The 15,377-nt window shown below is 36.2% G+C and overlaps 1 protein-coding gene and 2 pseudogenes across 8 annotated transcripts; all 3 read right to left on the bottom strand.

The window, feature by feature from the left end:
- Positions 1-2,266: 2,266 nt before the first annotated feature.
- On the bottom strand, positions 2,267-2,744 carry LOC130945346 (uncharacterized; annotated as a pseudogene).
- LOC130944812 (pentatricopeptide repeat-containing protein At3g12770-like) lies at positions 2,743-6,320 on the bottom strand. Of its 8 annotated transcripts, XM_057873346.1 has the most exons (6): positions 6,018-6,320; positions 5,716-5,873; positions 5,075-5,207; positions 4,916-4,965; positions 4,692-4,807; positions 2,743-4,204 (listed from the first exon to the last, which is right to left on the bottom strand). In XM_057873346.1, the coding sequence occupies exons 4-6, from the start codon at positions 4,927-4,929 to the stop codon at positions 2,847-2,849; spliced, it is 1,488 nt and encodes a 495-aa protein (XP_057729329.1). In that variant the 5' UTR covers positions 4,930-4,965; positions 5,075-5,207; positions 5,716-5,873; positions 6,018-6,320; the 3' UTR covers positions 2,743-2,846. The 8 variants fall into 8 exon arrangements, 7 of the variants coding, with proteins under 7 accessions (XP_057729329.1, XP_057729328.1, XP_057729335.1 ...); XM_057873345.1 differs by lacking the exon at positions 5,716-5,873; XM_057873352.1 differs by lacking the exon at positions 5,716-5,873 and having other exon boundaries at positions 2,743-4,209; positions 4,939-4,965.
- A 1,433-nt stretch (positions 6,321-7,753) lies between these two features.
- On the bottom strand, positions 7,754-9,454 carry LOC130945345 (5'-methylthioadenosine nucleosidase-like; annotated as a pseudogene).
- Positions 9,455-15,377: the final 5,923 nt, after the last annotated feature.

Here is a 15,377-nt window from a genome sequence, read left to right as displayed (position 1 = left end):
AAGCTATCAATTACCAACCAATAATTTAATTAGTCTTTTAATTTTTTTATAAGATAATTAAGGTAGTGTTTTTATTTTTAACTTAACTAAATTAGCTAATCGGTTAATTGTGTTAATAAAAACTTGACGTGAAAAATGAATATTTGTAGAGCAGAAAATGAATCAAGTTAGAAGAAAGGAAACAAGATTGAAAATGGTAGAGATGCATTCATGAAGAATAGAGAATGGTTAGGCAGAAAATGTAGAGTATGTAGAGTTTGGATAAGTAAGTGAGGAGAAAATGAATATTGGCACTGAAATGTTGAATTGCTTAATGCTTATAAAAATTTTCACGTTTTATTTATATACAACTTGCATGCAGGGACGCTAACAAGTTTTTTTTATCAACTAACTTACTACCTAACTTTTGTTCAAAACCAAAAACTTACTACCTAACTGTGCAAGACTTTACGTGATGATTCAGAGAGTAGCTTATTCCGAAGAAGGTGGATCGGATATCTGTCGGTTCGGTAGGATAGTAAGACTGGAGCGGTGGGGTGATACTTGTAAAGGCATTCCAATATTTAGAGTAGAGTGATCATAGACACGAGATGAAAGAGTACCCGAGAGTATAGCGAGTTTGTTAGGATTTAGAGTGGTCATAGACAGACCGGGTTGTGAAGGGTCCAAGAAGACTTAGGAAATCAAATTTATAACACTAACTGATTTCTAACTAACTTTTTCGGTTAGTATTTCTAATTCTATCAATAATTACTCTATAACTTTAACTTCCAACTTTCATATGCTCAAGTTACATTCCCCTTTAAATTAGAATTGTGATTGTCTAAAAGACCTAATTTAAATAAAAACGTATGTCCTGGAATAAACTCAAATCCATGAACCATTTCTTATGAATTTAACATAATAACAAAAAATATATTAAATACACCACTTTTATACACTTTCTATTTTTATTACTATTTCTTATATTAAAAGTGATTAATAAAAGACTAATTATCCCATCAAAAAAAGTATACCAAAGATGTACAAAAGAGATAGTACAAACATAATAATTCATAAAACAAAAAAGATTACAAATATGTAGCATGTGAGCATGTCAGAACTCACAATGTTTCCGGATTGGCGGGAGAGGGACATGGCATGAACATGTATAGTTAATGATCCACCTATTTACATCATATGATTTGTTACTTTTAATTAACCCCAACACACACACACATCTCATCTAGTGGTGGATTCTATATTAACTCGGTGTCCCACAAATGTTATGTTCAAGTAACATTTCTTATTAAGATTAGAGGATGCAACTAGTTTATAGAATTTTAATACAAGACAATTCTGAGATGTGAATCAGTTTTCAGTAAATTAACAATGACATCTGAATTGTTCTGTGTGATGTCCCAAGCAAATTAAATGAAAGAAGACATAATAGATATGTAAAAAGTGCATTTTAATCCCTTAGGAATTAGATTAGGAGAGATTAAAATACTAAGGAAATAGATTTAAGTAACCAAAGAATTAGCGATTAATTGAATTAGATTTTAATCACTTATAGTTTGTTGTGAATTAAATCTTTGCTTGATTGAAGTGAGGGACAAGAAAAATAATCCAAAAATTTGGACATCTCTGAAACCTTAACTGTTTAATTGCACTCTTGATTTACTGTTTCATGCAATTTGAATCTCAAACCACTCATTTTAGCTTGTCTGACTAGTTTAATCATTCAATTATTGTCTGACTAGTTTAATCATTCAATTATTGTTGCTTGATCCATTAGTCCTCGTAGAATTGACCCTCACTTACTTGAGGTATAACTTGATACGACCCGGTGCACTTGTCAGTTAGTTTGTGGTGATTCAAAATCCGCATCATCAGCCTTGCCATTAAACCAAAGTCCAAACTTTTAACCAAGAAATGAATCAATCACACATAACCACGGGGAATTCATTGTTTTTTGGCTTATAATTTCTGGTTTCATCAGATTTTGGAACATTTGAGACAAATGTTAATATGTTCCTCCAAACATAGGGAGAGAAGTAGAAATACAAATGAATCAAATTCTAATCAAAATATAAAGTTTCAAACAATGTTGCAGTGTGTGTGTATATATATATATATATATATATATATATATATATATCCTGTCCAAGATATTATTATAGCTTCAACTGATACTATATAACATCATCGTGATTATCTAAAGCATATGATACAATATATGTACAAGTCACACCTTGAGAAGTAAAAGTCACATGGATCAACTAGTTCATACCTTTATATCTCCCTCACTAAATGATCTCCTCATGCCATAAACTTCCTCGAAATCTATTCCTGGGACATCGAGGAAAGCAGGCTTCATTGTAGCTCCATGCATCCAGTCCATTGAGCTCAAACTTCCTGAACTGACGCTCTTTGGTAATAGTGACATGTCTAGAAATTGTTTCTTTTCTTCAATTGAGTTCTCCTGTGTTAAGAACAGGAACTTTGATTTCCAGAATATCGGAGAACGGCAAGTCTATTGCTGCCTTTTCCAAGAGATCCTTTTCACACTCATAAAACACATCACTCAGAAGCTGTTCCTTTTGAAGAACATCAATATCAGCAGATTTTAGTCCCTGTGAGGAGACATCTTCCCCACAAGATATCATTGAGATGGCTGCTGTCACAGGATCCAGGTTCATGAATGACTCTTCAAAAACAGGTTCCAGGGCTTTGAACAGATCACCCTCTGCTGTAACATACCTTTATATCTCCCTCACTAAATGATCTCATCATGCCATAAACTTGATCGAAATCTATTCCTGTGTTGTTTGTCATATTTTGTTGAAGGCATGACAAGAAGCCATTCAACTTGTTACCTGAACCCAACTGCACCCAACATCTTTTCTTAACCGACTTGCATTAATCAGGGCTCTCAATTCCCTGATCCGATCCCACATACCAAACTTGGCATATAGGTTTGATAGCATAACGCAGATCCCAACATTCTGAGGATCTAAGTGAAGTGCTCTTTCAGCTGCCAATTCGCCCAACTCTATGTTCCCACAATCCACACATGCACTGAGTAGAGCTCCCCACATGGAGATGCTACATTTTCCCACTCTCTCATTTAGTATTTCCCATGCCTTGTGCAACTCCCCAGCCCTGCAAAGCAAATCAACCAAACAGCTGTAATGCTCTGGACCAGGATCTAACTTGAATTCATTAGTCATAGATTCAAAATACTTGACACCCTCTTGTACTTGGCCGGTTCGACCACAAGCCGAGATCACCGTAAGAAATGCTATCCCATCTGGTCTGATTCCTTCCACCAACATTTCATTATATAAAGCAATGACTTCTTTGTAGTGTCCATTTCTGCCATACACACCAAGCATTGAAGTCCACAGCACAACATCTCTGCTTCTTTCTTTTTTCACCTCGGTTCCTGCCAACCCGAACACTTGCCATGCCTTCTTCACCATCCCACACTTGCCATACATCTCAATCAGCGCACTCTGCAGAAACACATCACTCTCTATGTCCCATATCGTACGCAACAAATAACTATGCAGTTGTCTACCCAATTCAATGGCAGATAAACCGGTGCATGCACGTAAAGCCGCCGAGAGTGTAAAGTGATCGTACTTCAATTTCAAGACTGGCATCTTCCTAACTAGTTCAAGCTGTTCAACCCAGAAACCAGCATGGACATAACCGGACAAAAGTGCATTGGCACAAACAGTGTTCTTGTGAGGAGTTTCATCAAACACAAGGACTGCATCTTTCAAAGTGGACAATTTAGAGTAGAGATCAATGAGAGCACTGGCCACAAAAACACTAGAGGACCAACCCGATTTTGCCAGGTGGGCATGTATCTGTTTGGGAAAGTGAACATCTGCGAGTGTAGAGGAAGCATTCAAGGTGCTGCAGAAAGCGTAGGTATCCAGAGGAATGGCATTGGAGTGCATGAAGGAGAAGGTAGTGAGAGCGAGAAAGGGCAGGCCCATGCGAGAAGAATCAGAGATGATGGCATTGAAGTGTATGGGGTTGGTGGAGTTGATGCTGATGCATCTCAAGAACTTGTTCATCAGTGTTTGAAGCTTCTTATTAGCAAAAGAATGGGGGCACGTGGCGGCGTATGTGGCCATCATTCCTGTGTGAAGACGGTGGCACCGAAAGAGGATGCCCCTCCTCACCAGGTACCCATGCACTTTCTTCATGTCTAATCTTTCATGTTTATGATGACGACATTTCCGCAAAAATTGAATTACATAATCAAATATCAGGTTGGAGTTGGACATGTCAAAGTAGAATAATATGGAGTTGGAGTCAACAAACACCAGTACACCACACTATAAACCAAGGTTCTGAGAACCAGACCAATTATCAAACTGCTCTAGTCACTGTTCCCTGGTTTACTGGTTTACTGGTCCAACCGTAGTCCAACCGAAAAAACCGTTTTAGAATAAAATAACAAATAAATTATAGAACAACTCTCATCAACACAATAAAAACAATCAATAAATCATTCAACACAATAAAAATTATAGAACAAGTTTATTGCTATATTATAAAATTACAAAACTTGTTTGTTTAATAGTTAATACATTGATAGTATTAAATGTTTTCCAAGCATCCAATCAAATGTGTTTTCAAATGATGGTGAAAATTTATAAATTGAGTTGTGTAAACCATCTTTAGAAAGATACCTAAAAGAGGATCGATCCTTTGGCTTCTAAAACCTAAAATAGCCTCCATCACCAGTTCATTGTGCTGATGGTTTTCAATGTTGGAAGTTACTCCACTCCCAACTTTGAGCTGCTCCCTAATAAAGTTTCAAGTAGATAATTCAAAACATATTAATACTATGGCTCAAAACATATTAAAGCTTGAGGTGTATGCATGTATTCAGCGAAATCGAAGCAAAACTAACCGTGGGAAGAACATTAAACTTACTCGTGGTTTTTATAGAAAGCATTCCATCTGTTTTACAAGCATCAAATATAAACAGCTCAAATTCTCATCAATAAAATATGAAAATTATGTAGATGTTTTTTCCTCTCTAAAATGAATAATCCAATTGTTACGTTACCCCAGTTGTCAGCATCATCGTTGGAAGAAAATCTCAAAGCTTGAAATTCCTCTAAGCAGCTTCCATTACCGGTATGAGAGACTACTCACAAAAACTCTAATATTATGAGAATCACCGAGAGTCTGAAATCAACCTATTATACATCAAACGCCAAAAGATGCACCATCAAGTTTTTAACATAGTTTTCACAAGGTTATCACAAAAATTAACATGCTTTAACAAAGATTAACGAAGTTTTTAACCAAATTTTAACAAGCTCAGCACAATGATTAACAACAAAATCAAGAAAGTTTAACAAAATTTAAGAGACAAAAAAAAAAAGTAAGAACCAGCAAGAACAAGCCAGTAATCAATTTATTAGTGTCAATTTATCATCAATCAATAAGCCAGTGACAGGCTTAATCAGTCAAGAACAGGCCAGAACAAGTCAGAGTAGTGAGCAAAGCCAATCAACCAAGAACAAGCACTAAGCACTGACAGAGCATCCAATTAACTCAAGCACAAAGTAAAAAAAAAAAAAAAAAAAAAAAAAAAAAAAAAAGCAACACATTACTTAATCAATAATCATCAATCAATGAAAGCACAAAAACACCAGCAGTGAGAACACTAGCAGTGAGCATTAAAAAACGACGATAACTGACCATCGAAGAACAAGCACGAAGAGGGTTTGATTTCTGAACAGACAATAAAATAAACACGAAGAACAAGCACTAGATTGGAATGGAGCGAAGTAGCGAACGGCGATAGCACGAAGACGGAAGTTCTTGAGTGCAACGGAGGCGGCAACAGCAGTCTCTCACTCCGATAGACGGCAAAGGGATTGGAATGGAGAAGGGTTTTTTTGTTAGAAAATCACAAAACGTTCAATAATCAATCATCCTGTGATTTGATTTCCGAACAGAGCATTAAAAAAAATGAAGAACAGGTGAGCGTGAGGACTGACCTTCGGTCTCAGACGGCGAGCAGAGTCAGCAGACGAAGACGACGGCTAGCATGACGGTAAGAAGACGAAGACGACGGACGCTCGAGGAAGAAACAGCGTGCCTGCGACTGGTGAGTCTGAGAGCGAACAGGGGTCGGTGCGACGGACGGCGCGGCGGCAATAGAGGCACAAGGCGGTGGAGGCTAGGGTTGCGGGCAGCTGTTCCTTGTTGTTGCTCTCTGGAATCTGAATTCTGAAGGAAGGGGCTTGGGGGGCACAAGGCTGGGGTTGGCATCCCTCTTGTTTTTTAACGAAACGGCGTCGTGTTACTGACACCGAACGGTTCCGGTTCAACAGCTCACATCCGGTTTTTAATTGAACGGTTTTAGACAATAAACCAAACCGTTGTTGGCTAAGGCTGACAATGGGTAGGGTGAGTAGGGTCTGGACCCTACTCTAACCCTATCCGCAAGTTGAAAATTTCATTAAAATTCTATCATATCCTATCTGCAGGTTGAGAATCTCTCAACCCTAACCCTACCCGCACTCTAAAATTCTAAACCTTATCATATCGGCAGAAATATCAGATTTTTTCAAAGTAAATATAAAATTCAATCATTTAGAATTTTATACATATTAATAACATAAAAAAAACTAATACTCTAAATTACTAAATTAACTAACTAGTTTAGTGGTTGTTCATTTATTGTAAGTTATTACATAAGGAAAGTTGTGGGTTCAACTCTCACTTCCTTCATCATATACTTAATTTTTATAAAATATGTGTTATATATGAGGTGTGGGTACCCTACCTTACCTTACCCTACCCACAGACATACCCGGATCGTACCCTATCCTACTCGCAGCGGGTCGGGTAACCTACCCTACCCGAATAGGTTGGACCGGGTTGGGTACCCGCGGGTAGGGTATGAATTGCCAGCCCTACTGTCGGCTCAGAGTCTGACCGGTCCGATCGATTGGTCCGGTCCAAATTTTAGAACCATGCTATAAACTAGTGTTCTGAAAACCGAACTGGATCAGAAACCGTTTGGAAAAAACAAACAAAAAATCAGTTAACCGATGAATTGCTTGAACCGGACAATTTTTTCCGATTTTCAATTTAAAAAAATAAAATAAATATATAAATCCTTCCCTTGCTAAAATCTTATTAAGGTGCTGCTTTTTCTGTTTTTGTTTATTTTTTTTCTTAATTTGTTAAAATTTTGAGTTGATGATTCTTATTCTGAGTTGCTGATTTTCTGAAATAATTTTGTATTTTGAGTTGGAATTATTACTGATGTGATTCTGAATTTAGTTTAATTTTTTTGTTTCTTAATTCTTGCTTTGGATGTTGTGAAGCTTTTGGATTCTAAGTTTTGTTGAGTACTTGATTAATATTGAGAATACAAATATAATAGAATAAGATTTGGTTTAAGAAAGAGTGAAAGAAGAACAGGTAGAAGTAATAGCAGCTATAATGAAATGTAATAGAAGTACTTCTTAGTTCTTAATGAAATGCGGCATACATAAATTGTCACAATAACAACTCTGAAACCAAGAGAATTTTCTAGTGGTCGTGTCAAACTTAGACAATATGAATTTGTATGTGGTCAGAGGTACATAAACTTTGTGTACGGTGTACCACACACGCTCCAATTAATCTATTGAAAAACTGGAACCTATTTTCATAACCACAAATGTGGATACTAAGGGACCTTTTCAGTTCACAATTCAATTTAAACAAGAATAGATTCATTTTAGCAAACATAACGAAGAAAGGATATTTGAAGATACAAGAGAAATAAGTTTTTGCATATTTGGTAACTTTGAATACATGAGTACAGTACAGCACTAGCGCACACCTGGAGGTTGAGTTCCTTTACAAGATTCGGTGTCTCAAAGACTTTACGCAAACCAACTCCATACAGATAAAAAACCTGTGGAAGACAGGAGAAATGGGTTATTTTATAATACTTCGATCAAATATGCACTTGCCTATATGCAAACTTGTTAAGTGAGGTATGTCACGCCTAGTATCTTGTCATTTTTTCCCTCCAAAGTAAATAAATAGTATAACTAGAAGTTTAGGTGGATAGAGGAGATACATAGAAAAAAGTGAATAAAGTATTCAATACAGATAGAACACAATAACCAAAACTAGAGCAGCCCTCCACAAGATATATGCAATACAACAATAGGTTATTCTATAATCACAGTCTGAAATAGAAAATTTATATATTCAATCACATTTCAAATAGATAAGGGAGCAAAAGACAAATCAAGCAAGAGCTACAAGATATAGCATAATACTTATAGGCATGGGTATTCTTTTGTCATGGAAAGCACAATCTGATATAATGAAAATATCACCAACATTAGCTCCTTTGCCTGAAAGCAACCAGGATGAAACGATTTCAAAAAATATATTATGCATATACAAATGATTATATATCTTCATCAGAATACGAAATGTTTTCAGCTACATGCTTCATCATCTTATAACTGCTTGTCTTATTTGTTTCACTGTATAAAGCATTATGTTTTCATATCTTAAAAAATAGTTATTCAATTATCAGATAAAGAAGGAAAACTACTGCATTAGGCCTACCATCAATTATCAGATAAAATAATATAAAAATTACTCTAGAGTAAAAAACCAAAAAACCAGCAACCATAAAAGTGATGCAAGTAAAAAGGAGAATGGCAGTGCCTACCTTAAAGACACTAGTAGTGCCTGCATTTATGATCAAATCTAGCTCTAGTGCTTGAATAGCAGCATATGTTACCAGAGCAGAGGAAATTGTGCCTACACTGCCAACCCCTAAAAGAAATAAACATAACTAATGAATAAAAAAATTGCAATCAAACTTGCCACAATATTCGGTTTCTTTCAAATGGGTAGGACAGAAATGGATCTGAAGTAGAGTATTGAAGGTATGGAGTAGATTAGCACTTAGCATAGGAAGATATGATTAACTTTTGACAAGTTACCACACACATTACACATATGACATATCTTTCGCAAAGCAGAGAATCATGAACTAATTAAGATTGGGTATTACATTACAATTAGGCCTTAGTGTTGAGAAGAATAGTAAAGTGGGGTGCATACCTAAAGCAGGATCTTTTCCAAGCCAAAACAAGCTTATATCAAGGTCTTTGTATGAGCCATAATAACACACCCAAGGCACCCCTACAGAAAGTGAGGATCCTCGGTGAGCTGGAACTTATTAACGAGAGGAAGCACCTCGAACTGCATAGCTGATGATATTCAAAAGCAACATCGTTAACAACAACAAATAAAGAGACGAAGATGGGGAGGAGGAAGGTCACAAGAAGCTATCAATGATGATCATGATCTTCGAAATGGCTCCCTTCTGGCTCTAAGCTTGGCTAGATTGGTCGCCGCCATTATCCATCCCTCTCATATACTTACTCCTATTTTGCCGTAACTAAAAAGCTGGCCTATATATTAGCAGAGAGGGATTGAGGCGAGCCTAGCAAACGAAAACTCAGAGAATATGAAAAAGTCTCATGCCTTTCTTTTCTCTTTGCACTTCACAATCTGTATTGTCTAAAAAAATTCTATTTAAATATGTAGAATTGAGTGATGAAACAATGGAGCAAGCACCATATGAGACATTTTAATCCTAATAAACATATTAGAGTTTTTTGTTATTAAAATCATCTATATATATATACAAGAACTCTAGACACTTTCATCCTAATAAACATACTCTAACAATCTATATACACTAGAATACTTGAGTACTTAAAGAGTACTTAATTGTTTTTAGTGACTTAAAAGAGTACCTAATTAATAAGGTAAATACATACTAAATTTACATAATTACATATTATAACTCTTATATTACTATTTAATATATAATCTTAATTACATTCTCTCCCATTTAGGTCAATTTAAAACTAAACAAAAATGTTATTTGTATATCAAAATCAGCCACTAAAATCAGTCACTAATGTATTTGTGTATAAATACAAGTGTGACTTAATTTATTTTTAACGTGTATTTATATTGCAGCATATATTTTATACTAGTGACTAATTTTGATGTATACGTAGCATAATACAAACTAAAAAAAACTTTTGTTTTATTTTTCAACCCTTATTGAGATAAGAATTAATAAGACAAAATAATAAAATAATTTTGTAATGAATAAATACGTTTTAATCCCTTTATCATACTTATCTGTGAATTAATTCAAAACTTAAAATTATTGGTGAAAACTCGATATTTTTTTGTTTGATTTATAATTAGAAAAGAGAAAAATGAGATGCTTGTTGTAGAATACAAGAATACAATAGTACAATACGGAATTTGTATTTTTCAGCTAATTAAAAAAAATTTCATTAGGGAGTCAATGAGAAATCTTGACAATGTGTACAATGGGCTAGTTATTTAGCCCAATAAGAATAAATAATAAAAATTCCTCCACAGATTATCTTAAATTCAAAAATTCTCATTCAGTTATTTCACATCAAATTTTAAATTTTAAATTTTAAATGTTCTAATTTTAAATTTCAAATTTTAAAAAATCCAATTAATTATTTTAAAAAAATAACCATCCAAAATTCTAATTTACCAAAACATTTCACTCTAATATCCTCTTCTTTTTCAACCGGCTGCCACCCCCACCTTCATCAATAATCATCCTACTTCACCTTCGCTACTTGGCTTGCCACACGCCACTCACATTTAGTAAAAATAATCATCTACTTAAGAATAAAAATAATCATATGCTTACTTAATGAATTGAACATCTAATATATTTTAATTATATATAACTAAATCCAATTCAGTCAAAATAATCATCTACATAAAATTTAAAATAATCATCCGCATACCTACTAAAATGACCATCCTAAATTGACCATTAGGACCATTTCCAAAAGTGCCAGGACAGGTAAAATTTCTTTTAGTATCAATAGATTACTTTTTTAAATGGATAGAAGCACAACCACTAGCACAAATCACAGCATATAAGGTACAATCTTTCTTTTGGAAAAACATCATCTGCATATATGGCATTCCTGGTGAGGTCGTTATTAATAACGGAAGGCAATTCATTGATGTCAAATTTGCTTCTTTTTTATAGAACTTCCATATCAAATATCATTTTAGTTCAGTAGAGCATCCCCAAACAAACGGCAAGGTGGAGGCAGCCAACCGAGTTGTCTTACAAGCTTTGAAAAAAAAGCTCGGTGATGCAAAAGAACAATGGGTGGACCTGGTACCAGAGGTACTGTGGGGTTACAACACCACCATTCACTCAGCCACAGGGAAAACCCCATTCGAGTTGGTATACGGTGCAGATGATTCTAGTAGAGATTGCCAATCCAACACTGAGAGTCGAGCTCCATACGAATACTTCCAATGACCAAGCACGGACAGCCGAACTTGACATGGTAGAAGAATACAGGGACGAGGCATCTTTGAAACAAAAGGCACTACAGCAATTGATACAAAGAAGATATAATAAGAAGGTGATCCCTAGGACCTTTCAGGAGGGGGACCTCATTTTACAAAAGATAAAAGAGGCTCGACAAAACCATGGACATAGCAAGTTGGCAGCTACATAGGATGGACCCTACCGAATTGTTAAGATACTCAGAATGGGGGATTATATGCTGCAAACACTAAAGGGAGACCCAGTTCCCTGAACGGGAACGTCTCATCCTTAAGGTTGTACACAACTTAGTCATAAAAAGGCATATGATTGTACTCTTTTTTCTACTCATGAGCTTTTTTCTCACACTGGGTTTTTGCTCAAAGAAGTTTTTAACAAGCTCGGATGCTCAATTCAAAACTTGTATATTTTTGCCACAACAGATGAATACAAATTGCTATAATACTTTTATAGTCCAAAACTACAAATCTACGCAATCAATCAAATTAAACCGAGCTTCATACTCAGTAAACAATCGTCAAAATACACAAACTGATAATGTCAAATCGAAACAAAAGTGAATATTTCAAATATTCGAAATACTAAAGCATTACAATTCAATAATCTTTTTCTCCAGTGTTGGAGTCTTCTACTTTCTTTTCATCCAACATTTCATCATCAACCAACTTCCCGTTAATAACAACCTTGGTCGCATCCAAACTTTCTACATCAACATCAGGAGATAAAGCCCTGACTTGTGCCACGGATCATTCAAATCCTTGTGTAAATGACTTATATACCTCAGTCTCCAATTCCCGTATATGCTCCTCCAGCATACCATTTTACGTTTTTAAGTTGCTCACCTCTTTTTTCAATTTATGTTGTTCACTCCTACTGTTCTCAATTTCAGAGTTCTTAGAAGGAAAATATAGTCAACCACATGAGCTATAAGTTAGGTAACAAATCACTTCACCACTAAAAGAATACTTCGAAAACAACACAGCCAAAATAATGAAAGAGGCTGAGATAACAGGTGCTCATCACAACAGCCTCTCCTTTTATTTAAACAAGACGAACAATACCAAAAAGGCAGATCCAACAAGAAAGAGAACACACAGACTAAAGAGTGAACTCTTTCTATTTTATAGTTATTATTGAATCCTTTCTTGACTTGAGTATCGGAGATTCTTTTGTAGGTGTTCCACCCACAGTGCTTGGAGCTTGGCCGCCCTATAACTCAACCTGAGCAGCTGTACAACGGCATTCCGCGTCGTTAAAGCTTAAACCGCCCATAGATCGACTAGTTCATCTCAAACGGGACAAATATCATTAAGGGTTTTTGGTGCGCGAAATTGTGAACAATACTTTTTCACAACTCTCATAATCCCCGGTAATGGCTCCAAAAACGTGGTAGCTCAATACCATGGCATTACACAACTTCGCACAACTAACCAGCAAGTGCACTGGGTCGTCCAAGTAATACCTTACGTGAGTAAGGGTCGATCCCACGGAGATTGTTAGCATTGAAGCAAGCTATGGTCATCTTGTAAATCTTAGTCAGGCAGACTCAAATGTATATGATGATGAATGAAAATAATATAGAATATAAAGATAGTGATACTTATGTATATCATTGGTGTAAGAGCTTCAGACAAGTGTATGAAGATGCCTTCCCTTCCGTCTCTCTGCTTTCCTACTGCCTTCATCCAATCCTTCTTACTCCTTTCCATGGCAAGCTCGTGTAGGGTTTCACTGTTGTCAGCAGCTACCTCCCATCCTCTCAGTGAAAGCGATTGCATATGTCCTGTCACGGCATAGCGGAATTCAGCTGTCGGTTCTCGGTCAGGCCGGAATAATATCCATTGATACTTTTGCGTCTGTCACTAACGCCCTAGCCTGCTAGGAGTTTGAAGCACGTCACAGTCATTCAGTCATTGAATCCTACTCAGAATACCACAGACAAGGTTAGACCTTCCGAATTCTCTTGAATGCTGCCATCAGTTCTTGCCTATACCACGAAGACTCTGATCTCACGGAATGGTTGGCTCGTTTGTCAGGCGAGCACTCGGTTGTCAGGCGATCAACCATGCATCGTGCAATCGGGAATCCAAGAGATATTCACTAAGCCTCAGATGCTTGTAGAACAAGAATGGTTGTCAGTCACCTTGTTCATGGGTGAGAATGGTGATGGGCGTCAATCATCACCTTCATCATGTTGAAGAACAAGTGATATCTTGGACAAAGAACAAGCGGAATTGAATGGAAGAACAATAGTAATTGCATTAATACTCGAGGTACAGCAGAGCTCCACACCTTAATCTATGGTGTGTAGAAACTCCACCGTTGAAAATACATAAGAACAAGGTCTAGGCATGGCCGAATGGCCAGCCTCCCAAAAGAGGGTTCAATCATCAAAACATGATCAAAAGCTCCCTAATACAATAGTAAAAGGTCCTACTTATAGAAAACTAGTACATAGATGAGTAAATGACAGAAAAATCCACTTCCGGGCCCACTTGGTGTGTGCTTGGGCTGAGCAATGAAGCAATTTCGTGTAGAGACTCTCCTTGGAGTTAAACGCCAGCTTTAGTGCCAGTTTGGGCGTTTAACGCTGGAATTTCTTGAGGTGACTTTGAACGCCGGTTTGGGCCATCAAATCTTGGGCAAAGTATGGACTATTATATATTGCTGGAAAGCCCAGGATGTCTACTTTCCAACGCCGTTGAGAGCGCGCCAATTGGGCTTCTGTAGCTCCAGAAAATCCACTTCGAGTGCAGGGAGGTCAGAATCCAACAGCATCTGCAGTCCTTTTGAGTCTCTGGATCAGATTTTTGCTCAGGTCCCTCAATTTCAGCCAGAAAATACCTGAAATCACAGAAAAACACACAAACTCATAGTAAAGTCCAGAAAAGTGAATTTTAACTAAACTAATAAAAATATACTAAAAACTAACTAAAAGATACTGAAAACATACTAAAAACAATGCCAAAAAGCATACAAATTATCCGCTCATCACAACACCAAACTTAAATTGTTGCTTGTCCCCAAGCAACTGAAAATCAAATAAGATAAAAAGAAGAGAATATGCAATGAACTCCAAAAACATCTATGAAGATCAGTATTAATTAGATGAGCGGAGCTTTTATCTTTTTGCCTCTGAATAGTTTTGGCATCTCACTCTATCCCTTGTAATTCAGAATGATTGGCTTCTTTAGGAACTTAGAATCCAGATAGTGTTATTGATTCCCCTAGTTAAGTATGATGATTCTTGAACACAGTTACTTATTGAGTCTTGGCTGTGGCCCAAAGCACTCTGTCTTCCAGTATTACCACCGGATACATACATGCCACAGACACATAATTGGGTGAACCTTTTCAGATTGTGACTCAGCTTTGCTAAAGTCCCCAATTAGAGGTGTCCAGGGTTCTTAAGCACATTCTTATTTGCCTTGGATCACAACTTTATTTCTTTCTTTTTCTTTCTTTTTTTTTCGGTTTTTTTTTTCTTTCGTTTGCTTCCTTCTTTCTCTTTTTTTTTTTTTGTATTCACTGCTTTTTCTTGCTTCAAGAATCATTTTTATGATTTTTCAGATCCTCAGTAACATGTCTCCTTTTTCATCATTCTTTCAAGAGCCAACATTCATGAACCACAAGTTCAAAAGACATATGCACTGTTCAAGCATACATTCAGAGAACAAAAGTAATGCCACCACATCAAAAATAATTAAACTACTATAAAATTCAGAATTCATGCAATTCTTCTCCTTTTCAATTAAGCACGTTTTTATTAAGAGAGGTGATGGATTCATAGGACATTCATAACTTTAAGGCATAGACACTAAGACACTAATGATCACAAGACACAAACATGGATAAACATAAAGCATAAAAATCGAAAAACAGAAGAATAAAGAACAAGGAGATCAAGGAACGGGTCCACCTTAGTGATGGCGGCTCTTTCTTGCTCTTGAAG

Source organism: Arachis stenosperma, chromosome 8, assembly GCF_014773155.1.
Source record: "Arachis stenosperma cultivar V10309 chromosome 8, arast.V10309.gnm1.PFL2, whole genome shotgun sequence".
NCBI lineage: Eukaryota > Viridiplantae > Streptophyta > Magnoliopsida > Fabales > Fabaceae > Arachis > Arachis stenosperma.
Note: the sequence above shows the minus strand (reverse complement) of the source record. Positions and strands in the feature narration are given on the sequence as shown.